We start from the raw sequence: 20024 nt of genomic DNA on the forward strand, positions 1-20024 counted from the left end.
ATCTGGGGCCTATTGAAGAAATGACATAAATAACTTTAGGTTGAACCTTAAATTGCATTTCCTGAAAATTATGTTTTTTTACTGATAATTAAATAGACACCCTAGCTGCAAGCAGGCGTTGATACACTTCATGGGGGACATGTCTATTTAATTATCATTTCATTTCGAGCAAAGCTGCATGGTCATCGACGGTAACTGTTCTTTCGGGAACAGATACTACCGTCATATATAGTTAAAAATATGGGTTCCCGGCCTTTGACCTTCTTGTGCGAACGCACACGCTATGCCCGAACTCGTACGGGACTTGGTAGATTAATCTGCCACGAGTAATGAGTATGATGGGCAAACATCTATTAGGCGCACTACGAATGTAGTGTTGTGGACATGTTGGGAATGTGGATCTCACGGGGAGCGTGCAAGGGATAAGTCCCTGCAGACGCACTATCCTCTGTGCCCGCGGTGGCTCAGATGGATAGAGTGTCTGCCATGTAAGCAGGAGATCCCGGGTTCGAGTCCCGGTCGGGGCACACATTTTCAACATGTCCCCCATGAAGTGTATCAACGCCTGCTTGCAGCTAGGGTGTCTATTTAATTATCATTTAATTTCGAGCAAAGCTGCATGGTCATCGACGGTAACTGTTCTTTCGGGAACAGATACTACCGTCATATATAGTTATGTTTTTTTACGTTTATGTACCCTTTTCTCAGAACCTATGAAAGCTAGAATTATGAAATTTTGTACACTTATTTCCACAAACCCAATTAATGTTGTCCCAAGAGTAAATTTTGTAATTCTGAATTTAAGGTCAGATATGGGGTAAAGTGCTAGTAATTTTGCATGATTTTTATATTATACTTACAGAATCACAATTACAAAATTATTAAAATTATCCTATTTGCTATATTCAATAAACCACACGAGAGAAGTTTATTATATGCAGAGAGATGAAACAGAGAAAATTTTGTCGAAATCTCTTGAATAGTTTTCGATAAAAAGTACATATATTATTTTTTGAAAGTAGAATTTCTACATTCCATAAAAACTTAAGTATATATAATCAAAGTAACTTCACAATAAATGTGTTAATTTCATGTAAATCATGGTACCAAATTTCGTTTTTATATCTTCACAATTGCGGAAGTGCTGCATCTTAGGTATTGCATGCTTTTCATGAACGTACTCCCTAAAGCCTACGATTCCATGACAAGAAAAGGAGCCCGTGACCACAGTAGCTATATTTCTATTCACCTTCGCATTCAAATCAAAGACCTCCATAAAACGTCGCGCCATGTACTGAAATAACGTTTAATTTTTTGTTTTTTGTTACCGGACAGTTTTACAAGTTATCTAACAATCGTACACACAACAAACATGTGTCCTATCAGCTGACATAAATCCACTTGATGGAGGTTTAAACGCCTAAATGTGCAGTAGAAGTAAATATAAATTGTTACTCGTTAGAGTTTATACTAACAAAAAATGAAACTTCTTGGCAGATTAAAACTGTGTACCAGACCGAGTCACGAACCCAGTCCGGGAATTTGCTTTTCGTGGACAACTTTTTTTTTTTTTTTGCCAGTTTTCTGACTGGTTTGATGTAGCCCAGGAACTCCTCTTCTGTACCAACCTCGTCATCTCAGAGTAGCACTTGCAACCTTCTTCCTCAATTACTTGCTGGATGTGTTCCAATCTCCGTCTTCCTATACATGGAAATTATTCCCTGATGTCTTAACAGTTATCCTACCATCCTCTCCCTTCTTCCTGTCAGTCTTTTTCTTCGCCGATTCTGTGGAGAATCTCCTCATTCCTTACCTTATCAATCCAGCTAATTTTCAACGTTCTACCGCAGCACCACATCTCAAATGCTTCGATTCTCTTCTTTTCCTGTTTTCCCACACTCCATGTTTCACTACCATACATGACTGTGGTTTAAACGCACTTTCTCAGAAATTTCTTCCTCAGTCAAAGGCCTTTGATATTAGTAGACTTCTCTTGGCATGGAATTCCCTTTTTGCCTGTGCTACTCTGCTTTTGTGCCCTCCTCGCTCCGTTCATCATGGGTTAATTTGCCGCCTAGGTAGCAGAATTCCTAAACGTCACCTACTTTGTGATCACCAGTTCTGCGTTATATGGATGCTTTCGGACATGTCCGAAAGAACAGACACCATTGACGATCTGCAGCCATCTAGAACGAAATTAGAATTAATTTTAATACCTTCAGCTGCTGACGGGAGTTGATATATATCAACGGGGACGGGTGAAAATGTATGCCCCGACTGGGACTCGAACCCGTGATCTGCTGCTTAAATGGCAGACGCTCTATCCATCTGAGCCACCCAGAGCACAGAGGGTAGTGCGACTGCAGGGACTATCTCGCGCACGCCTCCCACGAGACCCACATTCTCACCTTGTATGTCCACACACTACATTCGTAGTGTCCCTCCCCAACACACTCATTACTCGTGGAAGACATTGTTACCAAGTACTGTAAGAGTTCGGGGTATATGTGTGCATCCGCACAGAAGAAGAAGGTCGTAACCAATATCGCACTATGCTTTGTGCCCTCGGTGGCTCATTTGGATAGAGCGTCTGCCATGTAAGCAGGAGATCCCGGGTTCGAGTCCCGGTCGGGGCACACATTTTCACCTGTCCCCGTTGATATATATCAAGCCCCCTCAGCAGCTGAAGGTATTAAAATTAATTCTAACTTCGTTCTAGACGGCTGCAGGTCATCAATGGTGTCTGTTCTTTCGGACATGTCCCAAAGAACAGACACCATATCCATATAAGTATATAGTTCTGGCAATACTGGTCGTGACCTTCTTCTTCTGTGTGGATGCACACATATTCCCTGAACTCTTACAGGACTTAGTAAGAATGACTTCCACGAGTAATGAGTGTGTTGGGGTGGGACACTACGAATGTAGTGTGTGGACATAAAAGGTGAGAATGTGGGTCTCGAGGGAGGCGTGCGCGAGATAGTCCCTGCAGTCGCACTATCCTCTGTGACCTCGGTGGCTCAGATGGATAGAGCGTCTGCCATGTAAGCAGGAGATCCCGGGTTCGAGTCCCGGTCAGGGCACACATTTTCGCCTGTCCCCGTTAATATATATCAACGCCTGTCAGCAGCTGAAGGTATTAAAATTAATTCTGATGTTAAATTTCTCGAAGTTCTCATTGCTGCTACTTCTCATTACTTTCGTCTCTCTTCGATTTACTCTCAATCCATATTTTGTACTCATAAGACAGTTTGTTCCATTCAACAGGCCGTATAATTCTTGTTCACTTTCACTGACACCGAACTTTAAAAAAAAAAAATTCACAGTCCAATCGAGATCCGAAACCACGCATCTCAGATTCCATGTGTGCGCTTTACCCCTCTTTCTCCGCTCTTGTTTGTCATTGTTCTTGTCTTGTTATTACAGAGGGCACCCAGCCCTCAGACCGAACACGGTGAGCTACAGTGCTGGCATCTCGACATGACTGACGACCCGTCTTCACATCTTTGCCTCGACTGTATCGTCTCCTATCTTCCAAACCTTTCATTCTGATAACATAAAATGTTCACACTTGAAGATAAGCAATAAATGAAATCAGAATTGTCTTTTAAAATGAGTGTTGACAGACAGTTCGGTGAGCGTGATAACAAAAGTTCGTTGTGTGTTGTGTTTCAGGCGACCAGCATTGGCTACCACGGCAACGTGGTGAACCTGTGGGAGCGGCTGGTGAGGGAACTTCGCGAGAAGGGCGAGCTGCTGGTGGACCTGGGCTCCGACCAGACGTCCTGCCATAATCCCTTCCAGGGCGGCTACTACCCTGTACAGCTCGCCTTCCATGAGGCGCTGAAGGTGCGTGCGGGAGGTCCACTTACTCAATCTATATGTCGCGTCTGTTCTTTTGGGCGTAATCCAGGTGAGGACGATCAATCGATCACTTCAGTGCAGATGCACACCATGCTCGAACTCTGACGTCATCGGCAAAATGCCGCGAGAAATTAGGAAAATGGGCAATGGGCACTATATTAGTAGTGTGTAGGTAAATGGAGAACTCTAATGTAATCCATGCAATTGGCCTGACCACAGTGTCTAGATGGCTTAGTGGTCAGAGCACCGTTCGAATTCTGCTCCGGCACAAATTTTCAAATTTCCCCAATGATTTAAATAAATGCTCACGGGCAGCTAATGTCACTAATTCCTTTGGGTCTTGATAACTGATTTGTCCATTGTCCACAAATAACGCAGCGATCTCCTGGACTGTAGAATAACTGACGACGCGACTATTTGTGTCTTCAGTATGAGTACAGCTTTTCTCACACTTTGATCTGATGCGCTTAAGGGGGGTAGGACGTCAATGGGACCGACTTGGAGCAGGAGAGGCACCACAGGACATTTTAATTTCCACTGTCTATACTTTTACAAAAAAATTCATAAAACTTTGTCAGCATGAACGGGAAGGATTCAGAATTCACACTCATAGCAGTGGAAGTTCGAAAACATAACGAAATAATTTTTTTTACGTGTGAAATTTCATCATTTTTTCCACTGAATAATGGCAGTATTTGTTGCTATAGGTACACTTTTCTTCATAAGTAAGAGAGATTCTTCGATGAATTATGCACAGCAAAGAAACCATACTTAAAGGTGTATGAAACTCTAGAATTTTCGAAATCTATTAAAAACTGTGGTAAAAATTGAGGTAATTAACTATAAAATTTGGTGTTTTTCCTAAACATGAAGTTTAAAATATAACAGTTCATTCGTTTTTTCATAAATTAAATAAATTCTAGAGTTTCATACACCTGTGTGTATGGTATGTATGATGTGCAAAATTCATCGAAGAATCTCTCTTACTTATGAAGAAAAGTGTACCTATAGCAACAAATACAGCCATTAGTAAATGAAAAAATGATGAAATTTCACACGTAAAAAAATTATTTTGTTATATTTTCGAACTTCCACTGCAATGAGTGTGAATCCTGAATCCTTCCTGGTTATACTGACAAAGTTTTACGAATTTATTTCTAAAAGTATAGACACTGGAAATTAAAATGTCCTGAGATGCCTTTCCTGCTCCCTATCCCCCTTAATTGACTGGCCTCCATTGTCTCTCTGTGGTGGTTGCATTAAATATGCCGGAGTGAAAAAGTTGCCAAATTTGATTTCCAGCTGGTGGCCAGATAAACACCGACGGGAACGCTGTATTTCTCGGTTTGTCAAAACAAACAGAAAAGGTGCACAAGGATGATGAAGAGTATTGCACGGTTTCCTCTTGACCTCCTGGGTAGGCTCAAGCTACCTTGTTAATAAAATGACCATCAAAAGTGCTACCTGTACTTCTCTGAGAATTAAAACTTGGTAGGCGGAACTTTCTTTAAACAATCATTATCAGCATGCACTCCTAAAAAGATATTTATTTGATTTCTGAGGATCTGCCCCTCTGAGAACATAAATAATTGTAGTTTAGTAGTCGCGGCAATCTAGACGTCACACAAAAATTGACGAACGGACTTCCTTCACTAAACACAAATTCTCAAGTCTTCAGTAAAGGTTCGATTCAGGAAATTTAGAGTTTCAGCTGCTGCAATAATTAGTATACACATTAAATTCAGGATGATAAATGTGTTTCGCTGTTCCAGTTAAAAAAAAAAGACAGGAAACTTTGGCAACAACAATGAAAGGAAGATTACCAATTAAGATTTATACTGTAACTCTAGAATGAAATTTTCACTCTACAGCGGAGTGTGTACTGATATGAAACTTCTTGGCAGATTAAAACTGTGTGCCGGACCGAGACTCGAACTCGGGACCGGAGTTCGAGTCTCGGACCAGCACACAGTGTTAATCTGTCAAGAAGTTTCATATCAGCGTACACTCCACTGTAGAGTGAAAATTTCATTCTAGAAACATCACCCAGGCTGTGGCTAAGCCGTGTATCCGCAATATCCTTTCTTCCAGGAGTGCTAGTTCTGCAAGGTTTGCAGGAGAGCTTCTGTGAAGTTTTGATGGTAGAAGACAAGGTACTGGCGGAATTAAAGCTGTGAGGACGGGGCGTGAGTCGTGCTTGGGTAGCTCAATTGGTGGAGCACTTGCCCGTGAAAAGCAAAGGTCCCGAGTTCGAGTCTCGGTCCGGCACACAGTTTTAATCTGCCAGGAAGTTTTATACTGTAACTGCTTCTGTCCAGTGTAGGATATTGAAAATTTCTTATGTGTTTTGAACTCAGAACTAAACTTCACTCAATAGTATTAAAAGTGTATCCTATTTTCCCTGGCCTTATCCACTGTTTTCATCCAGTTTGCATGTTAATCTGGATTTCGCAATGTCAGTGGTATAGGGTGGCTGAATATCCTTCCTGTGAAATTTGTGTACCCCATCTGCCTAGTATTATCTCACTTGAAAGTGTGAGTACGTTTTCGAAATATTTGCGTATCGCGAAACTGGCGGGGGAAACCACCTAAAATCCACATCCAGGCTGGCCAGCATGCTGACGCTCGTCATCAATCAATAAATCAATTACATTCCCCGCAAACGAAATGTCGTTTTCTCCAATAGCTTAAGAGCTGAAGGTTTTATTTAAGTGCTCGTGGAAATAGTTCATTCTTACCACACAACATATCGCTTACAAGTTCTTGAATCTGATCTGTTATTTGCGACTCCAGGCAGCGTGTGCTGTGGCAGGTGCTGTCTGAAGAGCCGGAGCGTTTTTCGTCGATGGTGCAGGCGAGCCTGGTGCGCCACGTGGAGGCGGTGAACGAGCTGGCGGCGGCCGGGATGCGCTTCTGGGACTACGGCAACGCCTTCCTGCTGGAGGCGCGCCGCGCGGGCGCCGACGTCGAGAAGGCGGGCGCCGGCCCACTCGCCTTCCGCTACCCCACCTACGTGCAGGACATCATGGGGTGAGTCCCTCTGTACTCTGCGCGCTCCTCAACAAGAGCACGAGAGACGTGCTCTCTAAAATGAGCAAATTACTGCTACTCATTGACACTAACTCTACCACGAATGCGGCCTGCAACATACGTCTAATTGGTCCGACACACAGTTTTAATTTACCAGGAAGTTTCAGACAGGTATCTCTTTGGGACACTCGGAAGCTTTCACTGGTGCCAGCCAGTCAAAGCACTGGGTAAGTATTTTTCCGTTGTGATGGCTCATGCAGTTTGAGCACAAAACATTCTCTTTCTTGGTAGCACATCGAGTGAACGTGATTTAGACACTTGTGTTGTGACCAGAAGCGGAACAAAACATGCTAACTAATATTTCCAGGCGGCTAGTACAAAATGAACACATTTGTAAAAAGTCACTGTACATTCAGTTAGTCACAATACAGCAGTTAGTTCGGATGTAAAGTCCACACAACTTAAAATAGATTTATTCAAGAAATTAATCTTCCCACTCTGAGTTTTAAGAAGAAATTCAGAGTTCTCGTGAACTGCCAAGTCTGAATAATAGTTAATCAGTCACTATTCAACTACAGCAGCAATATAGTTAAACACTGAGGCTAAGCCCAACTAAGAAGTTCCTCCTTCATTTCAGTTCGTAATTTACTGTATATTAGCGGCAGAGTCCAACGAGACAGCGATCACTGGTGAGAGCGATGGCTTCGCGCTTGTAGACATCTTAGCTGCTCACTGCAGTTCAGTACCCAAGACTGCACTGTACCCATAACTGTCCTCTAAGTGATGGATGGCTTCTTAAATACACACTGAACGGAAGGGTACTCGATCTGTGCTCTTGCGGTCATGTGAGCGAAGTACAGAAAATAGTTCGTGACTGCAGCCCCGTCATTGATCATGCAGACACCGCGGTTGGCTACGCTGCCAAGCAAGTTTCACATGGAGCATTCTGCCGGCCCACCAGTAAACATGTAACATGTTGTTATTTACCAACGGTGGACTCCAGTTGGTGTTGTTATTTACTGGTGGTGTACGACGGCCAGTGCTATTATTTTGGCAGTTAATGTCTGTTGGTGCAGCAACCTATCGTTTCGGGTCGATCCAATGATTGAGGTGTCCCAGGTCCAACCTAGATGATGTCCATGGGGAAGTGGGCGTCCTCGACAGCTCTGTCCCTCCCCTGGAACTGTGGTCTCGAGACCAAAGCTGGCCTGGATCCTGATCTGAATGGGGCGTCTTGGGAAAAGAAAACCTGGCATTACCAACGTCACATTACTCGGAACCTCGTCGAGGGAACAGTTGTTGTGTGCCTCCAGCGCGTGCCTGATTGCGCATCTAGACTTTCAGCATCGAGAGGCCCAAAAGTCTGATGTTCAAAGCCGATACTGACTGTTGTTTGAACAGAGGAACACTGCAGTGAATTCTTCGTCGTGGAGCCGGAAGAGTTCTGGATATCCAGTATTGGCGGATCGTCATGGAAGACTAGTTTGACGGTGGAAAGCTGGGTCTCAGGACGGTCCTGAAGTTTTTCCACTGGGCTTTTTTCCGTCCTCGGAGGCGAGAAAAAGCTTCAAAGTAATCTTTCTAGTATAATCCTGCTGTAATTTGTCCATTTCATGTTCAAAATCTGGGCGAAAAGAACGGCGAGGCCATTAGATTCCAGATGGAAAGGAGCCTCTCACACTCGCTGGATGCCATTCCTTTCGCGAAACTGTCAGAATTCCTGCGAGAATAACTGACGGCTGTTATCACAGTGGTCGGCAATCCTTCAATCGAAAAGATGCGTAACAATACATGAACTGTTTTGGAAGAAGTGATGGACCTCGTAAATGAAGCTTAGGGAAATTTACTCTTTGTTTCAACCAAAATAAGCCAATTGGCTCTCAGAAACAGCCCAGGAAAATTCAGATGGTCGCGAGACCATGTCTGAGTGGGCAGAAGATAATGGAAACATCGTTTCGAGGGGAGGGGTGTCGCTGAAAGCACTGACAGTGGCTCAGTCGGAAAGGGTGCGTTCACTGTCCTTATCAACTCCTTTCCAGTACACATGCTTCCAGGATCTTCTACTCTTCATGAATACGATGTCCCAGTGTCCTTGATGGAGGAGATCGAGAACTGTCGGCGAAGGGCTCTGGAAACAAAGTCCCACGTCTCTACATTCTCACTCTCCAGAAGGAAGACACCCTAGAACACCGTGAATTCATGACGATATTACCAATTGGTGGCTACCTCCGGCTGGTGGATGAGTTTCTTATCGATTGTCCAGCCCAGGGTGATGTAGTTTGAGACGTCTCACAGAACTGGATTGCAAGTAACCAGCTTAGCGACGGAAGCTGCACTAATGATGAATTGTGCCACTGCCTCCGTTGAATCCACAAGCATATATAAGCAAACTTCCAGAATTGTGTCGAAAGATGCACCTTGTACAGCTGTAAAGTGAGAGACAATGGCAGTATTCCCGTGTTGAGTGACGGGATAATAGTGAATGCCATATTTGTATATAGAGAAGAACATAGGCCAACACTGAAGGCGTCATGCTGTCCTTAGAGGTATGCTACCACCCACTTAGAAAAGAGATAGTAAGGTCTTCTGGTCAGTTAAAAGGCGAGAACACTGACCATAAACACAATCGTAGAGATTCTTGAGATTAAACGTGATGGGCAGAGCTTCCTTCTCGATTTGGCTATGAATACACTGAGCCATGCTCAGCGTACTGGAAGCAAAAGCGGTGGGACGTTCCACGCCTTTCACTTTATGGGAGACGATGCTCCCGTTCATAATCCAAGCCATCTCCAGGAACTATGGTGAGCTCATGAGCATCACACGGGCCTAAGCAGATGGAGCGCCAGTTTGAGGTAACGAAAAGCCTGCTGCCATTTTGCTGACCAGTGTCATTTTAAAGCCTTGCGTACCAGATGGTGCAACGGTTCTGCAGTGACTGTCACGTAAGGAATAAATTTTCTGTGACATTTCAGGTCGCTGTGGATTCACTACAACTGCCTCACATAGGTTGCAGAAGGGAGATTTAAGATGGTTTCGACATGTTTTTGGATGATGCAACATTAAATAAGTGACGTAGGTATTCCCCCAGTGAAGACAAAAAAAAAACATGTTTCTCCTAGTTGCACTTTAAGTTAGCCTTCTCAAGAACCTGAAATAGTTTATCTAGGTTGTGCGACATATCCGTTGCGTCTGTGCCCATGACAATGTCATCCAGGTCACTGGCCACCCCTGAAACGCAGTATGTCAATTGCTTCAGACATAATTGAAATATGGCTGGGACATCGAGTCCCAAATGGCTTCCGTGTTCGTCCATAAGCGACTGGAGATAATCTTACAGCAGATGAAGCTTTGCTAAAATGGTGCCCCCAGCTAGTTTCGCCAAGACTTTCTCCACCTTTGCCACGTGGTTAAGTGTCCCGAACAGTTTTGGCATTAACGTAGACTTGAAATCACCACAGAGTTTTTCAACCAGCACAATGGATGTTGCCCACTACCTAGTGCAAATCGAAGTGAGGACACAATCTCCTGCAACCTTAAGGGCTCCAACCGTAATTTGTCCCTCAAGTTAAAAGAATCGTTCCGTGCCTTGTAACATTTTGCTATCGCCAAAGGATTTAGGGTAATATGGGCTTCATAGTCTCAGACGGAAGTCATCTGCCTACGTATGTGGGGTAGGGCAGGACATACCTGGCTGGCAGAATCATGCACCTCCTGGCTAACTTGGACAAGAGGTCGAGGTCTAAAATATTAGCAACAGCTGGGGGCGGCATACCAGCATCCATGCATTGATAACTGGCTCTTTGTATCTTATGATTTGAAAGAACTGGCGACAGACTGCATTGTCATCATTAATGTAGCTGGTCATTTTTTGTGGAATGGCTACAATGGTGGTGATCCCAATGCTCCATACGAATGCATATTGAGTATCATAAAGGAGAATCTGGTATCTGTCACAAAAATATTTCGGACGTCCTCGATGGATATCTCCAGATTTAAAGTGCTTGTACAACAGGGCATAATTACATTCGCAGAAAGAACGCCGGAGTCCGAGCCTGGCAGCACGAGGCCGCTGTCAAAGCCGTCATCTGGGAGACACGTAATACCCACATTTATCCGTACTGCGGAGCTATAGAATCCAGCTTTGTGGCCCAGCTTCAGCGAACGGCACACTTGGCTTTCGAAGGATAACACTGCTGACAATGATAAGTGGCAAAACAATTCAAGCAAGAGCTTAACTAAAGCCTGAAGGCCTATCGTATTCTGGGGTAGAGTCTCGGGAAAACGAAAAAAGGGCTTCAGTCACAAAGGGTACAGACCAAACAGTGGAAGAATGTAGATACAGGAACCATCCGTATAGAGGTTGTAAATTGTCGTAGCTGTGTTGGGAAAGTACCAGAGCTCCAAGCGCTAATAGAAAGCACTGATGCTCAAGTCATTATAGGCACTGAAAGCTGGCTAAAGCCGGAGATAAGTTCAGCCGAAAGTTTTGCGAAGAACCTAACGGTGTTCCGAAAGGATAGGCTAAACACGGCGGTGGCGTGTTTGCTGCTGTTAGAAGTAGTTTATCTTGTCGCGAAATTGAAGTAGATACCTCCTGTGAAACAATAAACTGGTAGCCAAAATTGTCGTAAGTAGCCCTGCGTGTTATAGGCAACTATTGATATCACCATTGTTTGCCTTGATGTTGTAACCTGTATGTGTCCTAAGATCAGATGATGGTGGCTTTAATTTCGCCGAAACCGGTAATCATGGAATAAAAAGAATTCCTGCGATCTTGGCTACCAGTTTATTGTTTTACAAGCATCTAGATCGCTCCCACATGAGCACAATGTGCTCGCTACAAAATAGTTCCTGTGATTTAGGATGGGTGGAGCTCATTCTTGGCAACCGGAATAAAATAATAATTGGATCCTTTTACCGACCTCCCAATTCAGATGATACAATTGCTGAAAAGTCCAAGAAACCTTGAGTTTTTCAAAAAGGTACCCGACTCATACAATTATAGTTGGTGGTGACTTAAATTTACCCTCAATATGTTGGCGGAATACATGTTTAAATTTGGAGGTACGAAAATTGTGCTAAAGGTATTCTCTGAAAATTATTTCAAGCAATTAGTTCATGAACCCACGGGAATAGTAAATAGTTGTGAAAACACACTTGACCCCTTAGCAACAAATAATCCTGAGTTAATAACGTGTATCAAAACGGATACAGGGATTAGTGAACACTGGGTTGTCGTAGCGAGCTTGAATATTGTAACTCCCAAATCCTCCAAAAGTAAACGAAAAATATACCTATTCAAAAAAGGAGATAAAAATTCACTTGGCGCCTTCCTGAGAGGCCACTCCTTCCAAATTAACAATGTAAGTGTAGACCAGATCTGGCTTGAATTCAAAGAAATAGTATCGGCAGCAATTGACAGATTTATACCAGATATATTAACAAACGACGGAGCTGATCCCCCATGGTACACAAAACGGGTTAGAACACTGTTGCAGAAACAACGAAAAAAAAACATGTCAAATTTAAACAGAGGCAAAATCTCCGAGACTGGCGATCTTTCACAGAAACTCGAAATTTAGCGCGAATTCAGTGCGGAATGCTTATAATACTTTTCACAACGAAAGTTTGTCCCGAAACCTAGCACAAAATCCAAAGAGATTCTGGTCGTATGTGAAGTATGCTAGCGGCAAGACACAATCAATGCCTTCTCTGCGCGATAGCAATGGAGATACTATCGAAGACAATGCTGCCAAAGCAGAATTACTAAACACAGCCTTCCGAAATTTCTTCACCAAAGAAGACGAAGTAAATATTCCAGAATTCCAATCAAGAACAACTGCCAACATGAGTAAAATAGAAATAAATATCGTCGGAGTAGTGAAGCAACTTAAATCACTTGATAAAAGCAAGTCTTCCGGTCCAGATTGTATACCAGTTAGATTCCTTTCAGAGTATGCTGATACAATAGCTCCATACTGAACATCATATACAACCGTTCGCTCGACGAAAGTTCCGTACCCAAAGGCTGGAAAGTTGCACAGGTCACACCAATGTTCAAGAAAGATAGTAGGAGTAACCCCCTAAATCACAGGCCCGTATTGTTAACGTTGATATGCAGCAGGATTTTGGAACATATATTGTGTTCGAACATTATGAATTACCTCGAAGAAAACGTTGACAGACACTCAACACGGATTTAGAAACCATCATTCTTCTCTTTACTCGCACGAAGTGTTGAGTGCTATTGACAAGGAATTTCAAATTGATTCCGTATTTCTGGATTTCCGGAAGGCTTGAAGTGAAATTACTTGCTTATGGAATATCATCTCAGTTATGTGACTGGATTCGTGATTTCCTGTCATAAAGGTGACAATTCGTAGTAACTGATGGAAAGTCTCAAGTAAAACATGAGTGATTTCTGGCGTTCCCCAAGGTAGTGTTGTAGGCTCTTTGCTGTTCCTTATCTATATAAACGATTTGGGAGACAATCTGAGCAGCCGTCTTAGATTGTTTACAGAAGACGCTGTCGTTTATCGGCTAGTAAAGTCATCATAAGAACAAAACAAATTGTAGAACGATTTAGAAACGATGCATGTGTGGTACGAAAATTGTTAATTGACCATAAATAACGAAAAGTGCGAGTTCATCCACATGTGTGCGAAAAGAAATCCGTTAAACATCGGTTACACGATAAATCAGTCAAATCTGAAGACCGTAAACTCAAGTAAGTACCTAGGAATTACAATTACAAACAACTTAAATCAGAAAGAACACAAAGAAAATGTTGTGAGGAAGGCTAACCAAAGACTGCGTTTTATTGGCAGGGCACTTAGGAAATATAACAGATCTACTAAGGAGACCGGTTACACTACGCTTGTCCGTCCTCTTTTAGAATACTGCTGCCTGGTGTCGGATTCTTAGCAGATAGGATTGACAGAGTACATCGAAAAACTTCAAAGAAGGGCAGTAAGTTTTGTATTATCACGAAATAAGAAAGAGAGTGTCACTGAAATGTTGCAGGATTTGGAGTGGACATTATTAAAACAAAGGCGTTGTTCGTTGCGGCGGAATCTTCTCACGAAATTTCGATCACGAGTTTTCTCCTCTGAATGCGAAAATATTTTGCTGACACCGACCTACACAGGGACAAACGATCACCACGATAACATAAGGGAAATCGGAGCTCGCACGGAAAGATATAGGTGTTCGTTTCTTCTCCACGCTATACGCGGTTGGAATAATAGAGAATTGTGAAGGTGGTTCGATTAACTCTCTGCTAGGCACTTAAATGTGATTTTAAGAGTACCCATGTAGATGTAGATGTAGATGTAGAGGGCGAGCGGTACCATATAGGTTGACAGTGGCTGCAGGGGGACGAGACCAGACCGAGCTGTGACGCTGTTCACGAACCAAAAAGACTGGTGAGCGATCCTGATACGCCATCGACATCAGTTCTCATTAGCAATAAATAAGAGGTTAAAGAAGGGTCGTTCAACTGCAGAAGCTCATTTCTGAGGTCCGTGCAGGGCGAATGAATTAAAATCATGTCATGCACCAAGGAGTCCTCATATGACTGTTTACAGTTGGCATTCAGACAATCGAATTCGCAATCCTAGGACAATCCTTGTAATCTTGCGATCCACTCACGATAACTTTGACCATTTTTCTTACTGTAACTAAAACATTTATGTCTTGCTGCTTCTACCTGGATTTGTGGGTCAAATTAATCGGCGAGTTCCACCTTGAGTTGGGGTTAAGTTGTTGTAGCAGTCTATACATTTCAGGACCACGGAAGGTTTGATAAGTTTCAACTGTAATGAAATGAGCCACGAGTTGATTCAAGTTGGTAATGTAATTCATCCTGCAACTTCTCATCAAAGCTGAGAAATGGAGGCTGAATTGGCCGCATCCCTTCAGAATGGAGTCAGTATGGGAGACACAGTTGTTTACTTCTTTCGACGCTTTTTTAAGGCGAACCAGCTTTGCTAACAATAATTCCTGGGTTCAAACGTTTCCGTTCGGAGAGTCCATACTGCAGTGAGAAAACATATGATTAGCACAATCCGTAAGGGCGATGAAAACACCAAACTACATAAAAAGTTCAGAAAATGTTCCTTATCCCGAGTGGCCACACTGGGAATATACGAAATCACGAAAGCTGAAACACTACCGTTGCCATTTATGTTTTGACCAGAAGTGGAACAACATTCACTAAAGTTCCTTATCCTGAGTGGCTACACTGGGAATATACGAAATCACGAAAGCTGAAACACCATCTTTGCCATTTATGCTGTGACCAGAAGTAGAACAACATGCACTAATTGATATTTCCAGGCAGGGAGTTCAAAAGAAAACTTCTATTCTCGTCACTGTACACACGTTAATTAAAATACAGCAATTAGTTCTGATGCAAAGTCCAACTTAAAATTGATTTACTCAAGAAATCAGTCTTCCCACTCTGAGATTTAAGAAGAAATAGAGAGTTCACTTGAAACGCAAAGTCTTATTAATAGCTAATCGGTCATCATTCGTCTATGTCCGCTACATAATTAACCACTGAGGCTAAGTCCAAACTAAGAAGTTTCTTGTTAGAGGCTAAGTCCAGTTTGGAATTTACTGTACATTAGGGCCAAATTCCGATCGGGAAGTGGTCATTGGTAAGAGCAGTGGTTTCACGCTTGTAGACGGTTGTTCATTGCAGTAAAATATCCTGAACTGCGCTGCATCCTTAACTGGAGGGCTAGGGGATGGATGGCATCTTAAAGACACGCTGAGTGGAAAAACACTTTCTGTCCTCCAGCGGGCACATGACAGAGTATGGAGAAAGTAATACGTGACTGTAGCGCCACCATTGATGAAGGAGACACCGCAGTTGGTGATACCGATGTGAATTCTGAGCGGAGCCTCCTGCAAGCCCACCTGTAAACATGCAACATGTTATTTACCAGTTTTGGGATGGTGGTGGTGGTGTTACCTACTGGTGGTACACGCCAGCCTGTGTTAATATTCTGGCGGCTGACGCCTGTTGGCGAGGCAACCCATCAGCCTTAGCTGCGTCGCAGTACAGCGGACGTCCTAGGATACTGCACGCTGCGGTTTCGAGATGCGTGCTTCGACCTAAAAATTTCAGCGCTATAATGACACTGGAGCAAGCGCCGAACGTTAGAGCTGTATTTATGCGATTGCAATCCATGCGTGATTTGGAGTTACGTAGAATTGTGCTCTTTCACATTGCATTTTTCATTCTAACTCGACATGGAAATTACATTACCTTTGTTCTCGTTTTTGATCTAATCAGAACACAAAGTGATTGGTATCTGTTTCAGAGTTAACCATCCATGAATTCTAGTGGCCTACTGGCGGACTGTCAGTCGTGGAATCATGTTTCAGGAATCTGAAAATTTATTTTGAATATTATTGTTCTATGATATTCGGAGGGGATGTTAAACGATGTAATCTTATTCTTGTACTCATCCAGTATGATTCATTTTATGTATATTGTTTACGGCAACATTAAAATCCACTTTTAATACATTTGGTCTGCGCGAATTTCTTATCTTGCAACTCCTCCTTTGATAAGATTTGACCACGTGTTTTAGATCTTCATATGTGAATACTTAAGATTATTTGCTTTATAAAATATGCTCCATTACTTACTTTGAAATCTGATCATTAGCCACGACATCTGCATAAGCGGCACTTGCAGTTACCTTTCGAAACAACTTTACAGTATCTCAGTTATGGCGACGTAAACGCAGTTCGTCGAGATACGTGGTGACAGAGACGGAATCATCGAAAGTTATCTTTTCCACCATACAAAATCCTAGATTTCAGGTTATTAGCCAGTTAGGCCACAAGTGACAAATGCATTTGCCCTACACAAATAGAGTTTATTTGGCCTAATGTATTAGTCATACTTTAATTGAAATGTCAGCTGTGTTACTTCCGATTGACTACTCTTTTTCGATGTGCTTTGCGGAAGTTTTGCAGTCTCCGGAATTGTATATTAATAGAGTGCGTTATCAATGGGTCATGTTCAGTTTTGCAGTCTCCGGAATTGTATATTAATAGAGTGCGTTATAAATGAGTCATGTTCAGTTTTTTTTTTTTTTTGTTTGTTTTTTTGGAGGAGTGGCGGGGGGGGGGGGGAGGGAATACACGACTGCTTTTTCTAAGGTATTACCGATCCTGAAATTAAAACCACAATGAAAATACGATGTAGCTCTGGGCAGATGTTTAGCACAGTGTCTCTAGTATGCCCATCTATCGCGTCATGTCACACTCTTCAGTTCTGAGCGCACAGTGAGCACGTAAACAAATCTAGAACAACAGAGTCTGTCGCGAAAGTGCGTACTGTCATTCGATTTCTTCATGATGAGGGACTCCGTTTGATTTCATCCAGCCCACATCATAACGTAACTGGCATCTTTGACACCAAAGTGCGACAATGGTGTAGGAACTTTCAAGCAGGATATAGGCGTTCATGATGCAGACCGCCAGGGAAGGAACTGTCAACTGATATTCTCGTTCAACGAGTGGATTAGAAGGTTCGAGAAAGTCGTCCACGAAGGTCAGTTCATAACAAGCGAAGAAGACTGTTGTAATGCTGCATTGTCCCTCTTCATGACAATGCTCGACCGGTCATTGCAGCTGCAACAAAGACACTCCTGCACCGTTTTTATGGGAAGTGTTTGATCACTCACCGTACAGCCCGGGCTAGACTCCCTCTCATTTTTATCTCTTCACTCGCATGAAGCACTGTCTGTGAAGCCAGTAATTTGCCACAGACGACTGGCTGCAGACCAGTACAGAGAACTGGAAGAAAGCATAGGCGGCTGCCTTCTATGACAGTGGTATTGGAAAGTTGGTACCACGCTATGACAAATGTATAAATCGAAGCGGCGACTATGTACAAAAGTAACTGAAAGGTTTAGACAAATGTTGCGAGTAAAACATCTTTAACTTCGACTGTGGTTTCCATTTCGCGACCGCTCCGACCTTGGAAAACAATAGATCTCGTATTTCAGGCCAGAAACCAGGTTCCTAATCATACATGAATTCTCAGGGTCAGTTTCAAAAGCAGCGACGGGCTTTCAGCATCATATAACTGGAATTAGAAAATGGGCTTGTTTGATGTGAGACAAGCAACATCGCGGACAGTGCGACGTCTGGAGCACAGAGGCCTGTAAGCACACTACCGTTATTGCGGATTTCCTTGACACGATAGCAGAAAGAGATGCGCGGACAGTGGTGTGATCAAAGACAATATTGAACACAGGAGTGACACCATGTCGTATTTTGGGATTAGATTCGGTTTTCGCGTACAGTATGACGATGGACGTATCTGTCTGTGGAGGCCCCGAGAAGACCGGACGTCACCATAGTGCATTTGTCATCGTCATTGGATCCCTGTAGATGGCGTGATGGTAGAGAGTGCCACTAGATACACAACACGATCACCTCTGGTTCACATAGCAGGGCCGCGCGGGGTAGCCGCGCGCTCTGAGGTGCCGTGACACGGTTCGTGCGGCTCCCCCCGTCGGAAGTTCGAGTCCTCCCTCGGGCATGAGTGTGTGTGTTGTCCTTAGCGTCAGTTAGATTAAGTAGTGTGTAAGCCAAGGGACCGATGACCTCAGCATAATGGTCCCGTAGGAACTTACCACAAATTTCCAATTTCGCATGGCCGGGAATTCAGATAACAGCCGCTACATTTTTCACCTGTTAAGCACGGAGGCTGCACCCAGTGTTTGAGGCCACTGTGAGGTTAGTTTTCAGATAGTGCCAGACTGAGTATTCCCCTTACTGTCCTCATCCACTTCAATACGTTGGGTGTTAGACAGTTGCCCTGTACAATGCGTTCACCAGATCTACCATCCACTGAAACCATATGGTCATTGGTTTCCGAGAGACTGACACGCCACCACCTCAGTTCGAGCCGATGCTCAGCCGTGTTAGAGGCATCGTTGCTGCCAGAGATGTCACGACTTTCTACTAAATGTCGCACGCTGAATACCCCCAAATCACCTATAAAATCTAACCACCTATTCTTTCTACTCCACTGTATATGTACAATAAGTAAAACTTCGTGATTTTATATCCTTTCTGGTGTTGCAATCACGGATCGTCCTTCAGCTCCGAGCCAGCGTTCATCAGTCATAGTGTACGACGAGTGCGGGGCAGCCGCGCGGTCTCGGGCATCTTGTCACGGTCCGCGCGGCTCCCCCCGTCGGAGGTTTGAGTCCTCCCTTGGGCATGGGTGTATGTGTTGTTCATAGCGTGGGTTAGCTTAAGTTAGATTAAATAATGTGTAGGCTTAGGGACCGATGACCCGAGCAGTTTGGTCCCTTCAGATCTTACCACAAATTTACAAAAATTTGTCCGAAGAGTGGTGGCGTGCCAGTGGCTTGCTCGGCAAGCCATCACCAGAACTTTCAGTGGGTGAAAGAATGCACAGGCGAAGGCAACAGCCGAACACCCTCTGCAACGTGGTAGATTGGGACACCACGATCCAACAAGCGGTCTTGCATTATGTTGGTGAAACGTAGCGTAACAGAGACTTCGAAGGCAGGCATAAATGTAATTTCTGCTCTCCAGATTAATGGCTATGCAGACCAGAGGAGATCCTGTTGTGTACCCAATGGCGTCCCATCCAATCGCGGCAGGTACGCGTCCCATATGACGAAGACATACGCGTCCCATATGACATGTAGACACTTTCGTTCTTCTCGGAGCCTCCAGATACGTACACATCGAGCATGATGTTCGGGGCACCTCTGTTGCAGCGGCTAGGGCAGTCGCAACAATGGGCTTCGTGATGAAAGTGGTGATCAGATGTCGTTGCACTTTTCACGTGGATATACTTACCTTGTCGTAAACAAGCCTATTTCCTGACTCGGAGTACATGACGTGGCCCTACGATCCTTCACGGCCGACCAAATGATATGTCTGTCATCCCGGTTGCTGTTGGTTGGTCGGTTTGTTGGTTGATTTTTGGGTCAGCGAGGTCATCGTTCCCATTGGATTAGGAAAGGAAGTCGATAGTGGCCTTCAAAAGAAACAATTCCGGAATTTGCCTGAGCGATTTAGGGAAATCTGGGAAAACATAAAACAGGATGGTCGGACGCGGG

General features: G+C 43.7%; 1 protein-coding gene and 1 non-coding gene across 2 annotated transcripts in view; both read left to right on the top strand.

Moving 5' to 3' along the window:
* The window catches only part of LOC126263333 (urocanate hydratase-like), a 380705-nt gene that overhangs the window by 144577 nt on the left and 216104 nt on the right, over positions 1-20024 (top strand). Inside the window, exons 8-9 of the mRNA XM_049960422.1 lie at positions 3676-3849; positions 6677-6894. Coding sequence (XP_049816379.1) covers positions 3676-3849; positions 6677-6894 — 392 coding nt within the window. The remainder of the gene's footprint in view (positions 1-3675; positions 3850-6676; positions 6895-20024) is intronic.
* On the top strand, positions 2562-2636 carry Trnat-ugu (transfer RNA threonine (anticodon UGU)). The gene has a single exon. It is a non-coding gene; the product is annotated as a tRNA-Thr (tRNA).

This window comes from Schistocerca nitens, chromosome 6 (assembly GCF_023898315.1).
Source record: "Schistocerca nitens isolate TAMUIC-IGC-003100 chromosome 6, iqSchNite1.1, whole genome shotgun sequence".
Taxonomy (NCBI): Eukaryota; Metazoa; Arthropoda; class Insecta; order Orthoptera; family Acrididae; genus Schistocerca; species Schistocerca nitens.